This window comes from Henckelia pumila, chromosome 1, assembly GCF_033568475.1.
Source record: "Henckelia pumila isolate YLH828 chromosome 1, ASM3356847v2, whole genome shotgun sequence".
NCBI lineage: Eukaryota > Viridiplantae > Streptophyta > Magnoliopsida > Lamiales > Gesneriaceae > Henckelia > Henckelia pumila.
The window spans coordinates 105723103-105749128 of record NC_133120.1 but is presented as its reverse complement, the minus strand read 5'-3'; the positions used below and the strand labels follow the sequence as shown (position 1 = coordinate 105749128).

Sequence of the window (26026 nt, the reverse complement as noted above, 5' to 3'; positions counted from 1 at the left end):
TGTAACCTTACATACATTAAATACTGATCAGCGTGGTAAACCAACGTATGTGGCGGTGACGAATCACCTCTTAAATTGGTAGTAAACTATCCTTAAATTGACAGTAAACTGCCCTTAACATGTGGGGACTTGTCCCTCTTAAATTATCACACTACTTCAACTTCCAACATAAAATTATTTTCTTGCTCAACCTTAAACATTAAATCATGCCATAAAATTATTTCATGAATGCATGTACTTAAATAAAAATGTGTGTCCTTCATATATATTTAATTTAATTTTTATACTAACATATAAATACTAAAATAACTTTCATGCATAAAATAAATAATATATAATTAGGACACATGCAATTTCTCATGGTTTGTACTGAACTGCTGGCCCTAACACTCAAGCCCATTTTCTTAAATTCTGGACCATTAACACTGAGACTGGCCCATTAACATACTTAAGCCCATTAACACCTTTCTAAGCCCAATAAATCAATTAAAGCCCATTAGCACATACTTGGCCCAATAACAACTTAATCTGGCCTAATGGGCCCCAAAAGCCCAAAGACTGGCCCAATAATTTCCATGGGCTCCCAAGCCCATAAAATTATTGAGCTAACTTAATTTAATTTAATTAAGCCCAATAACAATTAAATTCAACCCAAATAATTAAATGGAATCCAATTAAATTTTTGGGATTTAATTAGGCCCATTTAACACTTAATTAATCTTAAAACTTAAAAATAAAAATACCCGAGCCCAACTAACACGACCCGGACCCAGACCCAACCAACATGACCCATGACCCCTCGGACCCGACCCGGACCATCCAGCCCAAGCCCAGCCCGAAATAATTCCAAAAATCATAACTTATGTTTGTGCAGATTTTTCTGCTCACGGCTTGCTGAGCAGCTGTACTAATTCTTTTCTTTCTCTTTGCTCCGGCCACATTTGGCCATGAAACCAACTCACGAACGTATTACACTCAAAGACGTTTCCAAAAAGCTAAAAACCAGCCAAAATGATGACCTAACGAAGGAGAACGAACCTCTGCAAGTTAGCCTATCCTAGACTTGCGCGCAGACCTGAGCAACGCTGGGACTTTCTATCGTTCTTCCTACTCCGGCCATATGTTTCCGTGAAACCACTTCTCAATCCTAACCAACATCTAGATGGTTCAAACCCTTCAGTTCGCACCTAAAATAGTGGCCCGAGGAAGGAGAACAAAGTCTTCTTCCTCAAAATCCAAAACCTGCGCGAGTTGTGCACCAGAAAAGAAATGATATGGTTCCAGCCTATTAAACCTTAAAACTCTGACTTAGCTCGATTCTAAGGACCCTTAGACATCACTTAGACATTAGCCAACAGACCTTGAACGTTCCATGCAATAAAAACGTGAGCATGATTCAACAAATACATGAACAGGTGCATACATCCAACAAATCTCGATATTTTCTGAAAATCCTAGAATAAAACTGATGCATATAGACACACACGCATTAACACTGATATGGCACAATAAAAACGAAAAGAAACATGTCTAGCACCGAAGATTGAAGAGAAGTTGGCGTAGATGACGATTCCGGAACGAATGAGACTTGAATCTTGCTTCTTCTTCCTCCAAATCGTGTTGTATGTGTGTGGATTGAAAGAAAATGTGTCGGCAGCTGAATGGAAGGGAAGGAAGAAGAAAAGAGATGGTGGATGGAGTGATTCACGTAGGGGACAAGAGCAAATGGGATGTAAATTATTGTAGTGGATAGATGTAATCTTTTATAAAAATAATGCATGGTTTGTGGTCTCCATGTGAAGGAGTGTATGATTTGCATGTGGTTTGTGCTATGTATAAGAAAATGTTGAATGAGAAAAAAAATGATGAATTTAACGTGAATCATTGTGATTAATAATCATGTTACTAAAACAAATCAAAAGTGGTTACACCAAGTGATTAAGATTTTTCTTAAATAATTAGGACACTATAGGCACAAATAGGTCCACAAATAATCAAATAAAAATTATGAATTTTCGAAATATAAAATTAAAGAATTTTAAAAGATTAATAAAAGTCATGAAAATGATTTATTTTGGTCAAAAATACAATCTTAAATAAATATATAACTAAATACTAAAATTTTCTTGATAAAATAACTTAAAATAATATTTTAAGGCTCATAAACTCATAAAAATATTTTTGGCTCAAAAGTTGGTATCTCGTCCGTCCACGGTCCCGACTACGCGATCAAAATAATTAATTTCTCAAAAATCTAAAAATTTCATAATAATGGGTTAAATGCTAAAATAAATTAAATCATGCATATAAATCACATAATATCACATAAATACATTTAACCCTAAATTAAAAATTTATTTCTCCTAATTATGCATGCAGATTTACGTTTTAAAATTTCTGGGTGTTACAGACAGAACCAAACATATCCCCCCAAAATTCTTTGCCTACACTCAAGAACTTGAGAAGAATAAAGATATTGATATCTGTTACATTCAATCAAGTGAAAACTCATCAGATCTCTTCACAAAGGCACTTCCCACGACGATATTATGAAATCATATATACAACATTGGGATGCGCAATCTACGGAATATGTGAAGAATCACTCATGTTAACATGAGGGGGAGTTTACGTGGCTGCACTCTTTTTTTCTTGCTATGGTTTTTATCTCACTGAGTTTTTCCTAGTAAGATTTTTAACGAGGCATTACAAAAACACGTAAAAAAGACAGTCATCATATCACGATCATCATCACAACGGGGAGTGTTGAAAATATGTTATTATTATTATTATTATTATTATTATTATTATTATTATTATTATTTAAGTTGAATGTTGAATATTGAATGTTGAATATTGAGTTGTAAAATGTGGAAAATTAGTGTGTGATGATGTAGATGATGATGTATTAATTTTTGGACTAATCTCAAATATGGATCTATAAATAGGTCCTCATATGTGATGAAAAATACAATTGAATTGAGAGAAAAATATTATAAAATATAGAGTTTGATATGAAACGACCCAAACATTCTAAAATAATATATGCGGGAATTTTTTTATTTAAATAATACTAAGTAAAATAGATGTACATACATGCCCATACATGTATGCACAAAATAAACAGATTTAAAAATAACATAAATAAAAATGCAACATTTTTACTTCAATAACTGAGTCAAACTTAAATAAAATACTGTCAAACAATCCACTAAAAAGTTTGCATGCAATAAAATTATTTAATAAAATAGTACTAAAATTCACCACTGACAAGACATAAAAGAAACAGAGTTTAAAAATTCTTAAAAATGTTCTCAAAGACTCAGCCGACGGTCACGGGGGATCACTGCATGTCCGCTCATACGTCCTCACCACCGGTAGGTACTACATCTTCCTCTACGTACTCACCTGCACCATATAAGTGTAGTGAGCCTAGAGGCCCAACATGCTAACATAACAAGGGTTTAAAATAATTTAAAACACTGAAATACTAATACATAACATATACATGAATGAGCATGCTTAAAAATTATGAATCATAACTTAAAATCTTGCTTAAACTTGATCTTAAATATAATCATATATTACATACATAAACATTGTTGAGCATAACATTTTCTAACATCGCATTGTCATATCTGTAGTGTAACCTTAAATACATCAAATAGTTCGACTGATCAGCCTCATAAATCAACGTACGTGGCGGTGACGAATCACCTCTTAAATTGGCAGTAAACTAGCGTACCGCCCTTCAATAGTTCACATATGGGGACAAGTCCTCCTTCAATTGTCACATTACTTCAACTTCCAACATAAAATTATTTTACTTGCTCAACCTTAAACATTAAATCATGCCATAAAATTATTTCATGAATGCATGTACTTAACTAAAAAATGTGTGTCCTTCATATATATTTAATTTAATTTTTATACTAACATATAAATACTAAAATAACATGCATGCATAAAATAATTAAATATATATTTAGGACACATGCAATTTCTTATGGTTTGTACTGAACTGCTGGCCCTAAACTCTCAAGCCCATTTACTTAAATCTGACACATTAACACTGAGACTGACCCATTAACATACTTAAGCTCAACATTACATTTCTAAGCCAAATTAATTAATTAAATCCCATTAAAACATTCCTGGCTCAATAACAACCTATTCTGGCCCAATGGGCCCAAAAGCCCAAAGACTGGCCCAATAATTCTCATGGGCTCCCAAGCCCATAAAAATTATTAGGCTAACTTAAATAAATTATTTAAGACCCAAATAAAATTATTTAGAAGCCCAAATAATTTTCTAACTATTTAATTGGCCCAAAAAAACATCATAAATCATTAAATACTTAGAAATAAAAATACCCGAGCCCGGCCCACCTAACCCGGACCCGGACCCTATTGACCCGACCCTAGACCTACCAGACCCGACCCAGGACCCAACCCGACCCGTGAACCACCCCCTAACCCAAAACCCGTAACCCCCCCTTCTCGGTTGCTCTCGGCCGTGAGCAGCAGGCCTTCTTGGCCTGTTGTTGGCCAGCTCCGGCCGCCCCTGGCCGGAGCGCCGCCGCCCAGGCGTAGCCCACGTCTGGGCGGTCCTAACCTGCCCTGGCTCGGCCTCAGCCCTTCACCCTAGCCCAAGGCCGAACCCCCTTTTCCAGAAACCCTAACCTGGGCCCCCATGGCTTCTTCTTGCACCAGCTCGCCCAGGCCTCTACCTAGCTCATAGCCGACCAAGCCAAGCTAGACTAAGGACCCCGACAAACCCCTTGACAGCCCTGACCAGCAGCCATGCACGCCCCCTAGCCAAAAACGTGAGCATGATTCACAAAAACATGAACAAGTGCATACATTCAACCCATCTCTATTATTTTCTGAAAATCCTTGAATAAAAACTGATGCATACCCAACGCACACATATAACACTGATATGGTGAAATAAAAATGAAAGAAAACATGCCTTGCACCGTAGAATTAATAGGGCAAAGTGCGTAGAACGTTTCTGGAACGACGAACAACCTTTCTTGATGCTTCAAAAATATCAAGGCTATGGAGTCCTATTTTTTCTGAGATGGAGGCGTGAAGAGGGTTTGGAAGAAGGTGGGAGTCGGCTGATTAGGGTGGAGAGATAGGGTAGGGTTGTTTTAAATTTGATAAATAAAATTAAAATAGGATATTAACTAATTTAGAAATAAAATCATACCTAATTAAATATTTAAAACTCCATAATAACTTAATAATTCTGATAACACAACCCAAATCCCGAAATATAAATTTAAGGGATTTTTAAAATTTAATAAAAGTCATTAAAATGACTTATTTTGGCTAAAAATAAACCCTTAAATAAATATATAACTAAATACTAAATTTTTCTTGACAAAATACCTTAAAATATTATTTTAAGGCTCATAAAACTCATAAAATAATTTGGGTAGAAAGTTGTCATCTCGTCCGTCCACGGTCCCGTCTACGCTATAAAATAAGTAAATTTCCATAATTCATGAAAATCACTAATTATGGGTTAAATGCTTAAAAATAACTTAAAACATGCACAAATAATTTCACATAAATATTTAACCCATAATCTAAAATTCTAAATAAATAAAATCCCTAATTATGCATGCGAATTTACGTACTAAAAATACTGGGTGTTACAATTCTCTCCCCCCCCCCTCCCCTTAATTTGAATTTCGTCCTCGAAATTAAAGTACTTACCCGAACAAATCCGGATAGCGAGTCCTCATGTCTGCCTCGGTCTCCCAAGTGGCTTCCTCCTCGGAGTGATTCAACCACTGGACTTTGACCATCGGTATGACCCGCGTCCTCAATCTCTGCTCCTCTCTGGCTAAGATCCGAACTGGCCTCTCCTCAAATTCCAACTCTGGTGTCAACTGAAGAGGCTCAAAATCCAACACATGTGACGGGTTCGAGATGTATCTCCGAAGCATGGATACATGGAATACATTGTGCACTGCCGCTAGCCCTGGTGGTAGAGCTAAACGGTAGGCCAACGTGCCAACTCTCTCCAAGATCTCGAATGGCCCTATATATCTAGGGTTAAGCTTGCCTCTCCGGCCAAATCGCACTACTCCCTTCATAGGTGACACCTTTAGGAATACTTGATCACCTACAGCGAACTCCAAATCTCGTCGTCGAGTATCTGCATAACTCTTCTGACGACTCTGAGCAGTCCTCATGCGATCCCGAATCTGAGTCACAATGTCAGCTGTCTGCTGCACGATCTCAGGACCCAGTAAAATCCTCTCACCAACCTCATCCCAATGCACAGGAGATCTGCATCTCCTCCCATGCAATGCTGCATAAGGAGCCATACCTATAGACGACTGAAAACTGTTGTTATAGGTAAAATCCACTAATGGCAGTCTAGTCTTCCATGAGCCCTGAAAGTCGATGACACAAGCCTTCAGTAGATCTTCGAGAATCTGTATCACCCTCTCTGACTGACCATCTGTCTGGGGATGAAAAGCTGTGCTGAACAGTAGTCTAGTCCCCAATGCTGTGTGCAAACTCTTCCAAAACGCGGATGTGAATCTCGGATCTCTATCGAATACAATGGACACAGGTATTCCATGCAATCAAACAATCTCCTTGATGTAAAGCTCTGCATACTGTGTCAAGGAGTAGGTAGTCCTCACCGGCAAGAAATAAGCTGACTTGGTGAGTCTATCCACGATCACTCAAATAGCTGTGCAACCTCTGTTACTCCTCGGAAGGCCAACTACAAAATCCATCGTAATGTTCTCCCATTTCCATTTCGGAATAGGAAGAGGTCTAAGAAGTCCTGCTGGACGCTGATGCTCTGCCTTGACTCGCTAACAAGTCAAACACTCTGACAAAACTCTCCCGATGTCTCTCTTCATCCCGGGCCACCAATACAATAGCTGCAAATCTCTGTACATCTTCGTACTCCCGAGGTGAATGGAGTACGAATATGTGTGAGCCTCTGCTAAAATCTCAGCTCTTAACTGATCGACGTTTGGTACCCACATCCTACCATGGTACTGAACAATGTCATCTACAACTGTATAAAGACGACCACCCTTGGCCTCATCTCTCTGCCTCCAACGCTGTAACTCCTCATCAGTAGTCTGTCCAACTCTGATCCGATCTCGTAGAATCGGTTGCACCATCAACACTGACAAGCTCGGTGCATGACCACTCGAGTAAAACTCCAAATCAAACCTCTGAATCTCGCTCTGCAGTGGTAACTGCACTGTTAAACATGATACCACTATCGACTTCCAACTCAAGGCATCGGCCACTACATTAGCTTTACCTGGATGGTAGCTAATGTCGCAGTCGTAATCCTTCACTAACTCCAACCATCTCCGTTGTCTCATGTTTAACTCCTTCTGAGTGAAGAAGTACTTGAGGCTCTTATGATCCGTGAAAATCTTGCACTTCTCGCCATACAGATAGTGCCTCCAGATTTTCAAAGCGAAGACCACTGCTGCTAACTCCAAATCATGTGTCGGGTAGTTCTGCTCGTGAATCTTCAACTGCCTCAACGCATAAGCAATAACCTTACCACACTGCATAAGTACTGTGTCTAAACCTAGCTTAGACGCGTCGGTGTACACCACTAACTCCTCGTGTGGTACTGCCATTGCCAAAACCGGTGCGGTAGTAAGTGCTTCCTTCAACTGATCGAAGCTCCTCTGACAGTCTGGACTCCAAATAAACTTCGCATTCTTCTTGGTTAAGGAAGTCAAGGGTACTGCAATAGAGAAAAAACCCTTGATGAACTTCCTCTAGTATCCTGCCAAACCCAAGAAACTGCGAATCTCTGAAGAATTCTTTGGAATCCCCCAATTCTGAACCGCCTCAACCTTCGACTGATCCACTGCAATCCCATCTCTCGAAATAATGTGGCCAAGAAATGCCACCTGCTCAAGCCAAAACTCGCACTTGCTGAACTTGGCATACAAACGATACTCCCTCAAAGTCTGTAAGGCTGTCTGTAGATGCTGCCTATGCTCCTCAATGCTCCTAGAGTAGATCAAGATATCATCAATGAAGACTATGATGAACTGATCAAGATACGGCTGAAATACCCGGTTCATGAGATCCATGAAAACCACTGGAGCATTGGTCATCCCAAATGACATCACTAAGAACTCGTAATGCCCATAACGTGTCCGGAAAGCAGTCTTGGACACATCTGCATCTCTAACTCGCAGCTGATGATAACCAGATCGCAGATCGATCTTAGAGAACACTGAATCTCCCTGCAACTGATCAAATAAGTCCTCTATCCTCGGCAATGGGTACTTATTCTTCACCGTGACTCTGTTGAGCTCTCGATAATCGATGCACAGTCTCATACTGCCATCCTTCTTCTTCACAAATAACAATGGAGCTCCCCATGGAGAAAAGCTAGGACGAACAAAGCCTTTCTCTAATAACTCCTGAATCTGCTCCTTCAACTCTTTCATCTTGGTAGGAGCAAGTCGGTACGGTGCCTTAGAGATAGGCACGGTGTCTGGTACTAAGTCGATACTGAACTCTACATCTCTCACTGGTGGAATTCCTGCAACATCCTCCGAAAAGACGTTCGGAAAATCACGAACCACTTCTATCTCTGATAGTGATCTGCTAGATGGTTCTGAGGCCGTGACAATACTTGCTAAAAAACCTTGGCAACCCCATCTCAACAACTTCCTCGCCTGAATAAGAGATATCACCTGAGGAGTAATACTGCTCTGAGATGCATGAAAAGTAAACGGGTCGCCTTCTGATGGTTTCACTGACACTGTCCTCCGACGAAAATCAATCGAAGCTCCATTGACTGTCAACCAGTCCATACCCAATATCAAATCAAAGCCGGTCAACGGCAAAACCACTACATCTGCGTGGATGTAGTGCCCCTTTAGCTCTAACTCCAGCTCTCGGATGACACTGGTGGTAGTAATAATCTGTCCTGACGGCATAGTGAAATCATAACCACTGTCGGCAATCTCAGGTGTAATGCCTATCCGTCTGATAAACTCTAGGGAAATAAACGAATGTGTAGCCCCTGAATCTAGCAACGCAAACGTGGAGTTTCCTCCTACTAGAATTCTCCCGGTGATCAAGGAGGTGTCTGGGTTTGCCTCCTCTGCCTGCATGACGAACACTCTCCCAGTGGTGTTCTTCTTCCTCGGGCAATTGGATATCTGGTTCCCTGGCTCTCTACAATGATAATAGACACCTGCTCCTAGAAGACACGGTCCCGAATGCATCTTCTGGCACTTCGGGCAAGTAGGATATCCTCCAGGATTAGGGGCCCCGCCCCTCGGCTGCTGCCTCTGCTGGTTCGGGCCCTTAGACGGCCCAGTATACTATTTCTTCGCAGGAGGCTGCGAAGATGGTTGCTGAAATCCAGACTGAAACTTTCTTTTACTCTGATGTTCCCTCTGAATCTCTCTCCTACCCTCCTCAGATCTCAGTGCTCTACTAACTGCCGCCTCATAATGGGTGACGTCCATCATACGTACGTCATGCTTGATGTCCGCCTTCAGTCCCTCAACAAACTGTCTCATCTTCTCTGGTGCACTGTCAGCAATCAGCGGCACAAAGTGACAGCCCCTCTCGAACTGTCTGATGTACTCCACAACTGTCCTGTCCCCCTGCCGAAGACTCATTAACTCCCGAATCATGCGGCTACGCACATCCTCCGTGAAGTACTTGGCGTAAAAGATACGCCTGAACTCTGCCCAAGTTAAGGTAGGAAGGTGTACTCCCCTGGCAGCGCCCTCCCACCATAGAGCTGCATCTCCCTTCATCATATAGGTCGCACACTTGACCCGGTCAGCATCAGTAATCCCCATGTAATCGAAGATGGTCTCGAGAGATCGAATCCATCCCTCAGCAACTAGCGGATCTGTAGTGCCCGAAAACTCCTTCGGTCCCTTCTTCTGGAACCGCTCAGCCACATCCTCCTCATGGGAAAGCCTAGGACGCGCCGACTGCTGCTCCAACAGAGCAGTAATCCCAGCCATCATGTTTGCATTGGCCTGCTCCAATGCTGCAATAGGGTTCTGCGGAGGTGGAGGTCCCCCGCGTCTATTCATCGGTCTCGGAGGCATTCTGCACCACCACATTTTTCTTTACGTAAATCGACATGCATAACTAAGTACTTAAAAATTTTCTGCTAACATAAATGCTTAAGTCTTAAACATGATACGACTAAATCAGACTAAAAGCAATTAAAACTTACAAACCGGTAGCATGGATTTCTGAGCTCGCATAACAGTGATGACCCCTCCAAGAACGCGACTTTGATACCAATTGAAACGACCCAAACATTCTAAAATAATATATGTGGAATTTTTTTTTTAAAATAATACTAAGTAAAATAGATGTACATACATGTCCATACATGTATGCACAAAATAAACAGATTTAAAAATAACATAAATAAAAATGCAACATTTTTACTTCAATAACTAAGTCAAACTTAAATAAAATATTGTCAAACAATCCACTAAAAAGTTTGCATGCAATAAAATTATTTAATAAAATAGTACTAAAATTCACCACTGAAAAGTCATAAAAGAAACAGAGTTTAAAAATTCTTAAAAATGTTCTCAAAGACTCAGCCGACGGTCACGGGGGATCACTGCATGTCCCTCATACGTCCTCACCACCGGTAGGTACTACATCTTCCTCTACGTACTCACCTGCACCATATAAGTGTAGTGAGCCTAGAGGCCCAACATGCTAACATAACAAGGGTTTAAAATCATTTAAAACACTAGAATACTAATACATAACATATACATGAATGAGCATGCTTAAAAATTATGAATCATAACTTAAAATCTTGCTTAAACTTGATCTTAAATATAATCATATATTACATACATAACATTGTTGAGCATAAAATTTTCTAACATCGCATGGTCATATCCGTAGTGTAACCTTAAATACATCAAATAGTTCGACTGATCATCCTCATAAACCAACGTACGTGGCGGTGACGAATCACCTCTTAAATTGGCAGTAAACTAGCGTACCGCCCTTCAATAGTTCACATATGGGGACAAGTCCCCCTTCAATTGTCACACTACTTCAACTTCCAACATAAAATTATTTTCTTTGCTCAATCTTAAACATTAAATCATGCCATAAAATTATTTCATGAATGCATGTACTTAACTAAAAAATGTGTGTCCTTCATATATATTTAATTTAATTTTTATACTAACATATAAATACTAAAATAACATGCATGCATAAAATAATTAAATATATATTTAGGACACATGCAATTTCTCATGGTTTGTACTGAACTGCTGGCCCTAAACTCTCAAGCCCATTTACTTAAATCTGGCCCATTAACACTGAGACTGGCCCATTAATATACTTAAGCCCAACATTACATTTCTAATCCCAATTAATTAATTAAATCCCATTAAAAAATTTCTTGCCCAATAACAACCTATTCTGGCCCAATGGGCCCAAAAGCCCAAAGACTGGCCCAATAATTCTCATAGGCTCCCAAGCCCATAAAAATTATTAGGCTAACTTAATTAAATTATTTAAGACCCAAATAAAATTATTTGGAAGCCCAAATAATTTTCTAACTATTTAATTGGCCCAAAAAAAACATCATAAATCATTAAATACTTAGAAATAAAAATACCCGAGCCCGGCCCACCTAACCCGGACCCGGACCCTATTGACCCGACCCTAGACCTACCAGACCCGACCCAGGCCCCAACCCGACCCGTGAACCACCCCCTAACCCAAAACCCGTAACCCCCCCTTCTCGGCTGCTCTCGGCCGTGAGCAGCAGGCCTTCTTGTCATGTTGCCGGCCAGCTCCGGTCGCCCCTGGCCGGAGCTCCGCCGCCCAGGCATAGCCCACGTCTGGGCGGTCCTAACCTGCCCTGGCTCGGCCTCAGCCCTTCACCCTAGCCCAAGGCCGAACCCCCCTTTCCAGAAACCCTAACCTGGGCCCCCATGGCTTCTTCTTGCACCAGCTCGCCCAGGCCTCTACCTAGCCCATAGCCGACCAAGCCAAGCTAGCCTAAGGACCCCGACTGTGACGACCCGAGTTCTAATCTCTCAAAAAAACAATAATCATTAGACAATAATCAAAGTATAAACAAAAGAATAAAAAAAAATATTTTTTAAAAGAGGCTCCTCGCTCGATCGGTGAAAAATCACCGATCGAGCGAGCACAAAATGCTCATCCCTCGGGTTCAAAAAAATATTGGTCTCGCTCGATCCGCAAGAAATGACCGATCGAGCGAGCCACTCCCATCAAAGGTTCTGCCTTTCGAAATAAAGCCTCGCTCGATCGATAAGAAATACCCGATCGAGCGAGCACAGGAACAGAGGAAGAACATCAGCTACATATTGCTTTCAAAATCGAAATCTTGCATCCATTCAATCTAGTATTATCTCCTATGGATTCCATACATAATCAAAAACCAACAAACATGCTAACATGATAACGTTGATAAGATGGAATCATCTCAAAGCCTTAATACATACTCATAAGAGTTCATAAACATGCAAAAAGCCATATTCAACCATACAAGATCAAGTTACAACATGTTGAATTCAGAGGATTTACATCATATTTCCAATCCTATAAAAATCAACAAAACCTCAACTAGATCATCTATAAGTTGTGAATCAAGTAGCTAATACAAGATCATGTTTAAGGCTCAACTCTACATCATGACAGCTCAATCAAACTCATCTAACTCGGATCATCACGCTATGTTCATCTCATTCCCTTGTTCTTTAAGTACGCCTTTGCCCGGTTCCACTCCCTCTTATTGCAACGACACATACAACAAAACAATAGCCGGATAACTTCGGTGAGAAATATATTTCCCAGTAAAAGCGACTAAACAAGCATACAAGCATATATCAAGATCATGATATAAAGAAAAGCAATGCATGCTTTAAAACAAGGTTCATTTCATCATTCGTCGATTGGGATCCCGAGAAGAAGATATCATAACTAAACCACCGACACAACCAATCGAGGTGGGGCTACTATCTTGCTTCTCTAGACTTCAAAGCAATCATATATGCAAATCAGACACTAGGCTAAAACAACCACCCAGGCCATACATATACAATTCCTCAAATCGTCTATTCGAACGTTTCCGTTCATTTCAAAGTCAAGAATAAGTCTTCAAGATGAATGCAACTTATATCATAATCAAAGCATTCATTATATCAAAAACTTATTCAACCAATCAAAGTAAAGCACATAAGAGCAATTAAGCAAACAAGTATGTGATTTAAGGGAACTCGATACAAACCATCTCGAGTTGTAATCCCAATCAAACAGTAGTCCACTTTTACCTTTCAAATATGATGTTTAGGATTTCTTCTAGCTTGTCCAAATCTGTACAAGATCAATCACCAAACTCATCTCAAAATCTGCTCCAATTCAACTCAAACGTCAAAGGCAAAACTCTACCAACATTGTGTGTTCTTCTATCGGTTTCGAAGTCAAGATTATGTAGTTGAAGTGCTCTGATTATGAACTGAAATGATAACATATAGACCAAGTAATCATCAGCTAAAACCCAGCAACAACTTAGTCTAAGATACAATAGCAATTCACTTCAAATCATGAGTTCGACGGCATATCGGTATTACTTCGGCGATCCCGACCATATCAATACCAATATCAGCTATATAAGATTCAAAACCAACATAATCTTCAAGATATCAGTAGGTATAACAATCGAATCATAGCTGGAGATTATAAGAACAAGATATAACAATCAATTTTCAATCCAATCTCAAGAACACAAGATAGCAAAGCTCTTCAACAACAAATCATATCAACATCTGATATCTGTCAAATTCGACTTCTCCAACCTTGATAAACAAAGAAGAAACTTACATCAAATCGAAGGTCTTGTCGATAGGATTCCAAAACATCTTTCGAAATCGAAATCGGATGTCCGTAGCTCAAGATATGGCAATTCGAAAATGAAGAGGAAGCTTGGAGTTCTTGCACTCGGTTCTTCCTTTTCCTTTTTATGAATAAATCTGATGATAATTAATGTATTACACGTGAGGAGGTTGAGAAAATCACAAGTGTCCAGCCCAATTTCCCATATTTGCAATTTGGCCCCTCAATAGTTCAATAATTGCAATTCAGTCCTCAATTCCTCTTTTGATTCAATTTCAATCCTAATCAATTTATGAATATTAGAATTTAAATAAAAACTCCAAATATTCCCAAATTAATTATTCTCGAATTAAAATTAAATAATTCCGGGCGTTACAATTCTCCTCCATTAAGACACGATTTCGTCCTCGAAATCTCAAGTAGTATTACCAGATCAGATAACAGATAACAGATAACAGAAAACTAAAGGAGACTCACATCAATGAAACATCTCTGGAAAATGTTGCCTCATATCTGATTCAGTCTCCCAAGTCGCTTCTTCAATACCATGACGACTCCACTGAACTTTCACAAGCGGAATAGTCTTCGTTCGAAGTTGCTTGTCTTTTCGATCAAGAATCTGAATTGGCTTTTCGAAATAACTCAAAGTCTCGTCAAGTTCAGCCTCATCAGATTGAAGTACATGAGATTCATCAGCAAGGTACTTACGAAGCATCGATACATAAAAGACATCATGTATTCTAGATAACGCCGGAGGAAGAGCTAATCGATAGGCAAGATTGCCTATTTTCTCCAGAATTTCATAAGGACCAATGTAGCGTGGAGACAACTTTCCTCGCTTGCCAAATCTGACAGTACCTCTGAATGGAGAAATCTTCAGAAATACACGATCTCCCTGTTCAAAAGACAAAGGTCGACGTCGAATATTGACATACTTCGCTTGTCTGTCTTGAGCTGTTTTCATTTGTCCTTGAATAAGCTTCACTTGATCATTCATGTCACGAATCATATCAGGGCCAGTGTCAGGTACCTCAGAGATATCATCCCAGTACAGAGGAGATCGACACTTTCTTCCGTATAAAGCTTCAAAAGGAGCCATTCCAATACTCGATTGATAGTTTTTGTACGAGAATTCACAAAGAGGTAATGAATCTTGCCAATTCGTGTCAAAATCAAGCACTACAGCTCTCAACATGTCCTCCAATGTCTGAATGGTACGTTCAGACTGTCCGTCTGTCTGTGGATGATAAGTTGTGCTCAGATGTAGCTGAGTACCCAAAGCATTCTGTAAACTATGCCAGAAGTGAGATGTAAATCGAGGATCACGATCTGATACAATAGACTTCGGCACACCATGTAATCTGACAACTTCACGGACATAAATCTCTGCCATCTGATCATGTCTATACGTCATACGATAAGGTATAAAACATGCTGATTTCGTCAATCTATCAATAATCACCCAGATAGCATCGTAACCTCTAGAAGATCGAGGTAATCTCGTCACGAAGTCCATGAAAATATGATCCCATTTCCATTCAGGCACTGATAAACTCTGTAACAAACCAGGCGGTTTCTTCCTTTCAGCCTTCACCTGTTGGCAGTTAAGACATCGAGATACAAAATCAGTGATATCAGACTTCATTGGTTTCCACCAGTATCGAGTCTTTAGATCATTATACATCTTCCTACCACCAGGATGAATACTATAACGACTACAATGCGCCTCTGTCAGTATTTGTTGTCGCACATCAGAAATATCAGGCACTACAAGGCGATTGTGAACGTAAAGAAGATCATCTTGAACCCGGTATTCAGATACATGCCCTGATCGGACTTTCTCAATCGAATTCTGCACACTCTGATCAAGTTTCTGAGCATCTCGAATTCTTACCAATAAAGCTGGTTCAACTTGAATTTGATAGAGTCGTAATGGATGATAATTTGTATCAAATACTAATCCATATAGACAACAGTTTTCAATCAAATTCGATACACCAATCGTCGATAAGGACAAAGAACATACCTTTCGACTAAGTGCATCTGCTGCTGCATTCGATTTCCCCGGATAGTACTTAATTTCACAATCAAAATCTTTGAGCAAATCAAGCCACCTCCGCTGTCTCATATTCAATTCTGACTGTGGAAACAGATATTTCAGACTCTTATGATCAGAATAGATCTCAAATTGCTTCCCATATAGATAATGTCGCCAAATCTTCAAAGCAAATACAATGGCGGCCAATTCAAGATCATGAATCGGATATCTGGTTTCGTGAGGCTTCAACTGTCTCGAGGCATAAGCAATCACATGTCCTCGCTGCATCAAAACACACCCCAATCCTCGATGAGATGCATCACAGTAAACAGTGAAACCACCAGTAACTGAAGGAATCGTCAAGACTGGTGCACTGGTCAGTCGCTTCTTCAACTCAATAAAACTGGATTCACAAGCTTCAGATCAGACAAAAGGAGCTTTTTTCTGAGTTAACTGAGTAATCGGCTTCGCAATAATGGAAAAATCTTTAATAAAACGACGATAATACCCAGCCAAACCCATGTAACTACGAATTTCAGGAACAGATGTAGGTCTAGACCAATTAATCACAGCCTCGACTTTACTTGGATCAACAGAAATACCATTTCCAGATATAATATGTCCAAGAAATACCACCTGTTTCAGCCAAAACTCACATTTCGACAATTTAGCATACAGCTTCTCAGATCTCAGAGTCTTCAATACAGTTCTCAAATGCTCAGAATAATCAATCAGATTCTTCGAATATATCATAATATCATCAATAAATATAATAACGAAATCATCGAGATATTTTTGAAACACACGGTTCATCAAAGCCATAAACACAGCTGGAGCATTCGTCAAACCAAACGGCATAACTATAAACTCATAATGGTCATACCTGGTTCTGAAAGCAGTCTTAGGAATATCAGAATCCCTAACTCTCAGCTGATGGTATCCAAATCTCATATCGATCTTGGAATACACTGAAGAACCCTGCAACTGATCAAATAAATCATCAATACGAGGCAAAGGGTATTTGTTCTTTACCGTTGCCTTGTTCAGTTGCCGATAATCGATGCATAATCTCATTGAACCGTCTTTCTTTTTGACAAATAGAACTGGAGCACCCCAAGGTGAAACACTGGGTCGAATGTATCCCTTGGCCAGTAAATCTTCCAACTGTTCTTTTAACTCTTTCAATTCCACTGGTGCCATTCGATAAGGTGCTTTCGAAATCGGTGCAGTTCCTGGCATAAGTTCGATGTTAAAATCAATCTCACGATACGGAGGTAGTCCTGGAATTTCATCCGGAAAGACATCCGCAAATTCACTAACCACTGGCAAATCAGCCAGGTTCGGGCTAGCTTTCAAAATATCCACTGCATAAACAAGAAAACTCTCCGCTCCTTTCTGCAAAAGTCGGGTCATAGATAATACAGAAATAAGAGGAATCTTCGCACGTGAACCCTTACCATAGAACTTCCATTCTCCAGCCATCTCGGGTCTGAATCTAACTACCTTCTGAAAGCAATCGACGGTAGCTCTGTACTTGTTTAGCATATCAATCCCGATAATGCAGTCAAAATCAGACAAACTAAGTACAAAACAATCTATCTCAATCTCATTACCTTTATACTGTAGTACACAATGCTTAACTGTCTGAATCGAGATAAGACCTTTCCCCAAAGGAGAAGATACAGATACTACAATAGGTAATGTTTCGACAGGCAAAGCATTCAATGAAGCAAATCGTGTAGAGATAAACGTATGGGATGCACCTGTATCTATCAATACATATGCAAGATAACCATAAAGAGAACAGTTACCTGCAATCACGTCGTCTGGTGCTCCCTGTGCCTGTTCCTCTGTCAATGCAAAGACATGAGCCTGCTGTCTCTGAGGCTGACTTCCGGTCTGACTTCCACCTGGTCGAGTCTGTTGATGTGGATGTGCTGGTTAGAAGGAATGAACAGAATAGGCTTGTCTCCCAGGTTGAGCCACTGATCGTGATGACTCTGCACCTCTTGACTGTCCAGAACCTCTTTGAGGACACACCCTCGCAAAATGACCGGTCTGTTGGCATATATGGCACCTCCCAGATACACCTCGACACTGATCGATTGGATGATTTCCACCACAACTGTTGCAGAACACTCCTGACTTCTGTTTCGTGCCACTGTAACTCGAAGAACTGCTCCCAGACTTTTTAAACTGTTTCCCTTGTGCTTGCAAAAACCCTTTCTTTCCACTGCTACTACCACTTTCAAATCGAGGAGGTTGCTGTGCAATTGGAGTTGAGGGTTGTGACTGTCTCGGAGGCTGAGTGGTATACGAAGCTCCTCGCTGCTGTATCAAGCCAGCCTCCGCTCCTTTGGCACTGTTCAAGGCATCAGCAAAGTTATTCGGTCGCCTTGTGTTCACCAAAGTAAAAACATCCGGACTCAGGCCATTAATAAACTGATCAGTCATAGCCTCGTCACTGTCAGCAACATGTGGAGCAAAACGTAGCAATGTAGAGAATTTTGCAACATAGTCTTCAATATTCAAATTCCCCTGCTTCAGATTAGCAAATTCAGCTCCTTTATCCTTGCGGTACGACACAGGAAAGAAGCGTTGGTAGAACTCGGTTTTGAAGACATTCCAAGTCAGTACAGTTCCTCTACGCTCCAAGGCTTTCTTTGTTGTGAACCACCAACTTTTCGCAACTTCATGCAATTGATGCCCAATCAGTCTGACTCTTCGTTCATCACCGTAGTCAAGTGAATCAAACAACATCTCCATGTCATCAAGTCATCTTTCACATTCAACTGCATTTTCTGTACCTTTCAGGGTTGGCGGCTTGTAGGATTGAAAACGTTTCAGCAATGTTTTCATTGGAGTCGCAGTCATATCAGTCATGTCTCTCGAAGTACTTCCATGTTCATTACTCGGCACTGCAATAGCTTGAGGCACTATCGGTGTTACCACTGTCGGTGGAGTATGAACTGTCTGCTCCGATAGAGAAGTAGGGACCTGTGGTAGAGTAGGGACATGTGGTCTAAGAGGAGGTCTTCCTGGTCGTCGAGACATATCTGATTATCAAAATGGTTAGGATACCAAATCATCAAATTATCTCAGTCCTCCTCTGATCATCTTACCTCTGATCAAGACTCGGTTCTGTTCAGGTGTAAATAAATAATCGAAGTACACAACCAAGACATGCTTCCAATAAATTCCGATAATCAGGTAGCATATCATAATTAACAGATCACATGCCTCTAATCATTCCAGATATTCCAGTAAGCATGCGTCTTTAATCATCGTAAATCATACTTCCAAATAAAATAAATACAATACTGTAATAAATTACTTGAAAGTAAATCATGCTAACATTTAAAACATGTAATTCAATCACGTAATTAAATCATAGTATGATAAAAAAATTAAGCAAGGAAGATGACTCGATCTACCCCACTCACTGTCTAACTAAGTCCAGAATTTTCTTGCTCTGATACCACCTGTTGTGACGACCCGAGTTCTAATCTCTCAAAAAAACAATAATCATTAGACAATAATCAAAGTCTAAACAAAAGAATAAAAAAAAATATTTTTAAAAGAGGCTCCTCGCTCGATCGGTGAAAAATCACCGATCGAGCGAGCACAAAATGCTCACCCCTCGGGTTCAGAAAAATAGTGGTCTCGCTCGATCCGCAAGAAATGACCAATCGATCGATCCACTCCCATCAAAGGTTCTGCCTTTCGAAATAAAGCCTCGCTCGATCGGTAAGAAATACCCGATCGAGCGAGCACAGGAACAGAGGAAGAACATCAGCTACAGATTGCTGTCAAAATCGAAATCTTGCATCCATTCAATCTAGTATTATCTCCTATGGATTCCATACATAATCAGAAACCAACAAACATGCTAACATGATAACGTTGATAAGATGGAATCATCTCAAAGCCTTAATACAAACTCATAAGAGTTCATAAACATGCAAAAAGCCATATTCAACCATACAAGATCAAGTTACAACATGTTGAATTCAGAGGATTTACATCATATTTCCAATCCTATAAAAATCAACAAAACCTCAACTAGATCATCTATAAGTTGTGAATCAAGTAGCTAATACAAGATCATGTTTAAGGCTCAACTCTACATCATGACAGCTCAATCAAACTCATCTAACTTGGATCATCACGCTATGTTCATCTCATTCCCTTGTTCTTTAAGTATGCTTTTGCCCGGTTCCACTCCCTCCTATTGCAATGACACATACAACAAAACAATAGCCGGATAACTCCGGTGAGAAATAGATTTCCCAGTAAAAGCGACTAAACAAGCATACAAGCATATATCAAGATCATGATATAAAGAAAAGCAATGCATGCTTTAAAACAAGGTTCATTTCATCATTCGTCGGTTGGGATCCCGAGAAGAAGATATCATAACTAAACCACCGACACAACCAATCGAGGTGGGGCTACTATCTTGCTTCTCTAGACTTCGAAGCAATCATATATGCAAATCAGACACTAGGCTAAAACAACCACCCAGGTCATACATATACAATTCCTCAAATCGTCTATTCGAACGTTTCCGTTCATTTCAAAGTCAAGGAATAAGTCTTCAAGATGAATGCAACTTATATCATAATCAAAGCATTCATTATATCAAAAACTTATTCAACCAATCAAAGTAAAGCACATAAGAGCAATTAAGCAAACAAGTATGTGATTTAAGGGAACTCGATACAAACCATCTCGAGTTGTAATCCCAATCAAACAGTAGTTCACTTTTACCTTTCAAAGATGATGTTTAGGATGTCTTCTAGATTGTCCAAATCTGTACAAGATCAATCACCAAACTCATCTCAAAATCTGCTCCAATTCAACTCAAACGTCAAAGGCAAAACTCTACCAACCTTGTGCGTTCTTTTATCGGTTTCGAAGTCAAGATTATGTAGTTGAAGTGCTCTGATTATGAACTGAAATGATAACATATAGACCAAGTAATCATCAGCTAAAACCCAGCAACAACTTAGTCTAAGATACAATAGCAATTCACTTCAAATCATGAGTTCGACGGCATATCGGTATTACTTCGGCGATCCCGACCATATCAATACCAATATCAGCTATATAAGATTCAAAACCAACATAATCTTCAAGATATCAGCAGGTATAACAATCGAATCATAGCTGGAGATTATAAGAACAAGATATAACAATCAATTTTCAATCCAATCTCAAGAACACAAGATAGCAAAGCTCTTCAACAACAAATCATATCAACATCTGATATCTGTCAAATTCGACTTCTCCAACCTTGATAAACAAAGAAGAAACTTACATCAAATCGAAGGTCTTGTCGAGAGAATTCCAAAACATCTTTCGAAATCGGATGTCCGTAGCTCAAGATATGGCAATTCGAAAATGAAGAGGAAGCTTGGAGTTCTTGCACTCGGTTCTTCCTTTTCCTTTTTCTGAATAAATCTGATGATAATTAATGTATTACACGTGAGGAGGTTGAGAAAATCACAAGTGTCCAGCCCAATTTCCCATATTTGCAATTTGGCCCTTCAATAGTTCAATAATTGCAATTCAGTCCTCAATTCCTCTTTTGATTCAATTTCAATCCTAATCAATTTAAGAATATTATAATTTAAATCAAAACTCCAAATATTCCCAAATTAATTATTCTCGGATTAAAATTAAATAATTCCGGGCGTTACAATTCTCCTCCACTAAGACACGATTTCGTCCTCGAAATCTCAAGTAGTATTACCAGATCAGATAAGAGATAACAGATAACAGAAAACTAAAGGATACTCACATCAATGAAACATCTCTGGAAAACGTTGCCTCATATCTGATTCAGTCTCCCAAGTCGCTTCTTCAGTACCATGACGACTCCACTGAACTTTCACAAGCGGAATAGTCTTCGTTCGAATTAGAAATGGTTATATTATCATTTTGATAATGTGAAGTGGGCTTTGGCAGCTCGATTTTCGAGCATTAGTCGACGAATATGGGGACATGGTTTTTTGCGAGTCGATCTCAACTGTTTTGAAGGAGTCTCTTCTATGATCTGTTGAAGCCCTGCTTCTCAGCTCTCATTGCTTTGTTGCTGTTGTCCACTTGTCAAGGTAATACTCTCTATTTTCGAGCTTGTTTTCGCCTTCGTTGTATGGATTCCTATGGGAATCCCATTTCTGAAACAAAGAAATGGTTTTTATTGTTGAAATGGTGGGGAAAGAAAAGTGATGCCCACCATTGAAGAGGAGATGGGGAGAAGATAGTTGCTTTACAGTCTTTTAATGCCTGTGATGAGCCTATTTGTGCCATCTTGCCGGTGCAGCATAGCAACAAGATTTGTCGACTTGGTCGATGTCAAGATTGGACATGTATGAGCTTGCTGTCACCACTTATGCAGGTTTAAAAAAAAATCAAGAAAATTAGTGGAATATATTCTTCATTGGCATGATGTTTTCTTTGAACTTTGTTTCTATCTATCTTAATGTAGGGTTGTATTGGTATAGAGTTGGTGATGTGCTTCCAATGGCGGGATTACAATGCACCTCAATTCAACTTCATTTGCAGAAAAAATGTCTTGAGCATCAACACAGATAAAACCGATGAAGTCGAGCTGCAAAATGCTGTCAAGAATGCGGCGAGCCATTTATGCCATTTTGGATATTCAATAATTACTCTTGTAATTGGAGAAACTTTATGTGAATTTGTAGTTGATGTTGTCTCATGATATTTTTATTTTTTTATCATTATTTATATTAAATTTTTTTAGATTTTAGTCTCAAGATAATTTTAGGCATGCATGTGTTCCATAAGATTAAGGAGAAAATGCCTTTATTTCCATATATTAAATGAGAATTTGTATGTTTTAAATTTATATATGTAATTATGCACTAAATGAAAAGGAAAATAAAATCAATCACAAACTTATAAAAATTAAAATAAAAAAAATCTCTATTAAAAAAATTATATAAATCTAATAATAAAAAGTTTTTTTATAAAATAATTGTCAAAACACATTTTTAATTATTTTTAACTATACAAACGTTTTTTATAAAATAGTTGTCCAAACACATATATATTTATGTTTGAAAAAACTTTTAAAACATTTTATAAAATTTTTTTGAAAAACATTTTTAAAATATGTCCACATTTTAAAAATATATGTCCAAAAAGAACCACAGTAAAAAGGAAAGTGATAATTAGATTAGATAAATTGGAGCCCAATAATGTAGTAATTCATCCCATGATTTCATTATTTATTTAGATTTATTATATTTTAAATAATATTTAACATATATTTTTTAATTACGTTTTATTACATTGCTGGTATCTAGCTACTATCAATAGTTTTATTTACCAACCGTCAAAAAAAAATAGTTTTATTTACCAATTCTGGTATCTACTATATATATATTTTCCTTGAATCAATCAAACTTTAGAACATCATGTATTGGACAACAAACGTATATATATCCAGATTGTCTTGATTCAAACCTTAAATAGGTGTACTAAATCATAGATTCATAGTTGTGAACTTGAACAATAAAAAATAAAGTCATAGGTTCTCTCCCACGGTCCCGTCCGCTCGCTCCCAGATCATCATTCCAACCAAACCATGCTGTTTACATGAGGTATCGGATAATATTTGCTCGCACATTTTTCCAACTGAATCCACTGAACATCTCTTGTCCGAACATTATAAGCCCCGCAAAGTTTCTCGGAACCAACAATACCAAAGAGCAACACTTCCCCAGAAGCTAACATACCAAAGACATTGATCGAATTCAAGCCCTTGAATCTGTCACTCAAAGGTTTCAAATCTGAGGTAAACAACATAGTCCACTCTCCAGTTTCAGAATTCATTTCCCAAACTTCCATTAAATATTCGTGGGATTTTGGCTGTCGGGGCAAATGGTAAAAGAATATATTATGGCCCATTGCTAGAAAACCTCGTCTAGGCCCAAATTCAGGCTTAGCAAACTCATAAATGACTTCAGTTTCTACATCCAATGTCAAAACAATTAACGAGTCGATCCAGTGCACATAACCACGAGTAACCCGTGGCTCATTCCATAATACACTTTGAGCTAGCATTGATATGTGTTGTATGTCGATATACCTCCATTCTTCATCAACCCCGATTGTTAGCAAACCAACACACCATGACGATTTGGGATGACATGAGCGCACCACTTTATACTTCATGGAAGCCTCAGCAAATGCTAAAGTTGTAGAGAATATTACAGAATCGTCATAAGGAACTCCCACATGTTGTTTTGTCAAGGGATTGAAAACAGAGAGAATTTGTTTGTCTCGTGATTCTTTATCCTTAGGGGTGGCCAACACTAAACCATTAACACTATTCCCAATTAATTGAAAGGACCCACAATCAAACTTGCATATCTCGAGACAACCTCGTCGCATTTCAACATAAATCCCGTAATTCTTATGATTCTCCATGATTAGGATTCCAGGAGTTGAATTCCAAAGATGACTGTAGATAAAATCTTTTGCACCGGTCATTAACTTCCATTCCTCGTAAACATACCTCTTATCATGTATAACCTGAGCTGGAAGACGTAAAAGAATTTCGAAAATGATCTCTTGAGGAAGACGTCTCCTCTTGTAAGGGTAGATGGACACACTATTGAGATCATCCACCTGCATGGTCTTGCAGAAGAATCAAGTGCTTAGTTGAGAATTGAGATATAGATATCCACCACAAATTCAAAAAAAAAGACCCAATGGCAAAAGAATTAGATAGATATCATAACTAATCCATGAAGTTTCCGTACAAAATAATTCAAACGAGCAAAGAAAATAAGCAGAAAAAGATTGAAACTTGATGTCCCATATACAGATATAGATTCGGGTTTGCCAAACTGCAAACGAAGCAGGTTCAACACAATCCCAAAAAGATCTCAAATAAAAAATCACCGAGCCCCAAAGAGTCTACAATCTTCTCCAGAAAAAATTAGCAGAAAAAGATTGAAACTTGATATCCCCTATATAGAAATAGATTCGGGTTTGCCAATCTACAAACAAACCAGGTTCAACACAATCCAAACAAGATGTCAAATAAAAAATCACTGAACCGAAAAGAGCCTACAGTCATTGAATAGATTCCATAAATTAACTGATAACCACACACTATGTCATTAAGTTTCAATAAAAAAAACTTTAAACTTTCTGCTAAGAATTCAAACGAGCAAAGAAAATTAGCGGAAAAAGATTGAAACTTGATATCCCCTCTATAGAAATAGATTCGGGTTTGCCAATCTGCAAACAAACCAGGTTCAACACAATCCAAAAAAATGTCAAATAAAAAATCATTGAATAGATTCCATAAATTAACTGATTACCACACACTATGTCATGAAGTTTCAATAAAAAAAATTTAAACTTTCTGCTAAGAATTCAAACGAGTAAAAGAAAATTAGCGGAAAAAGATTGAAACTTGATATCCCCTCTATAGAAATAGATTCGGGTTTACCAATCTGCAAACAAACCAGGTTCAACACAATCCAAAAAAGATGTCAAATAAAAAATCACTGAACCGAAAAGAGTCTATAATCTTCTCCTAAACAAAAATTAGCAGAAAAAGATTGAACCTTGGGTAACTGAAAGAAGAATACATATTATCGTTACCTCCGTCTTAGTTACAGTGTCATCATCTGCATCAACCATCAGATCCGCCAATCTTCGGGACATGGTGAAGCAAGTGGTTGGCGGCGACACAACTTCTCTGGGAATCTCTTTCGTTTTTCTATCTTTCTTTTGTTTTTTTGTTTTTTTTTTTACCCTCAGAATCTCTTTTCGATTGTTATAAAGACAGGTTGACAGAAGATGATAATGATGTGTGGTATATTTGTATTTATGGGTGAATTAGAAATCAGTTCCTATATTCAAACATATATATGTTTTCAGTCCCTTGTCAGTAAAAAAAAATTGTTTAAACTCCTTGGGCCCACATTTATTTTGGAATGAAAATCGGTACAAAACATTGAAAATATGGTACGAATGCATGATATTCGAGCACTAATTGTTCAATATCGAGTACAAAAAATAAGATTTTGAGTAT

At 38.7% G+C, this 26026-nt stretch overlaps 1 protein-coding gene across 2 annotated transcripts; it reads right to left on the bottom strand.

The window, feature by feature from the left end:
• Positions 1-23358: 23358 nt before the first annotated feature.
• On the bottom strand, positions 23359-25758 carry LOC140875184 (uncharacterized). Of its 2 annotated transcripts, none has more exons than XM_073278779.1 (2): positions 25594-25758; positions 23359-24615 (listed from the first exon to the last, which is right to left on the bottom strand). In XM_073278779.1, the coding sequence occupies exons 1-2, from the start codon at positions 25654-25656 to the stop codon at positions 23545-23547; spliced, it is 1134 nt and encodes a 377-aa protein (XP_073134880.1). In that variant the 5' UTR covers positions 25657-25758; the 3' UTR covers positions 23359-23544. The 2 variants fall into 2 exon arrangements, with proteins under 2 accessions (XP_073134880.1, XP_073134881.1); XM_073278780.1 differs by having other exon boundaries at positions 23359-24606.
• Between the last annotated feature and the right edge of the window lie 268 nt (positions 25759-26026).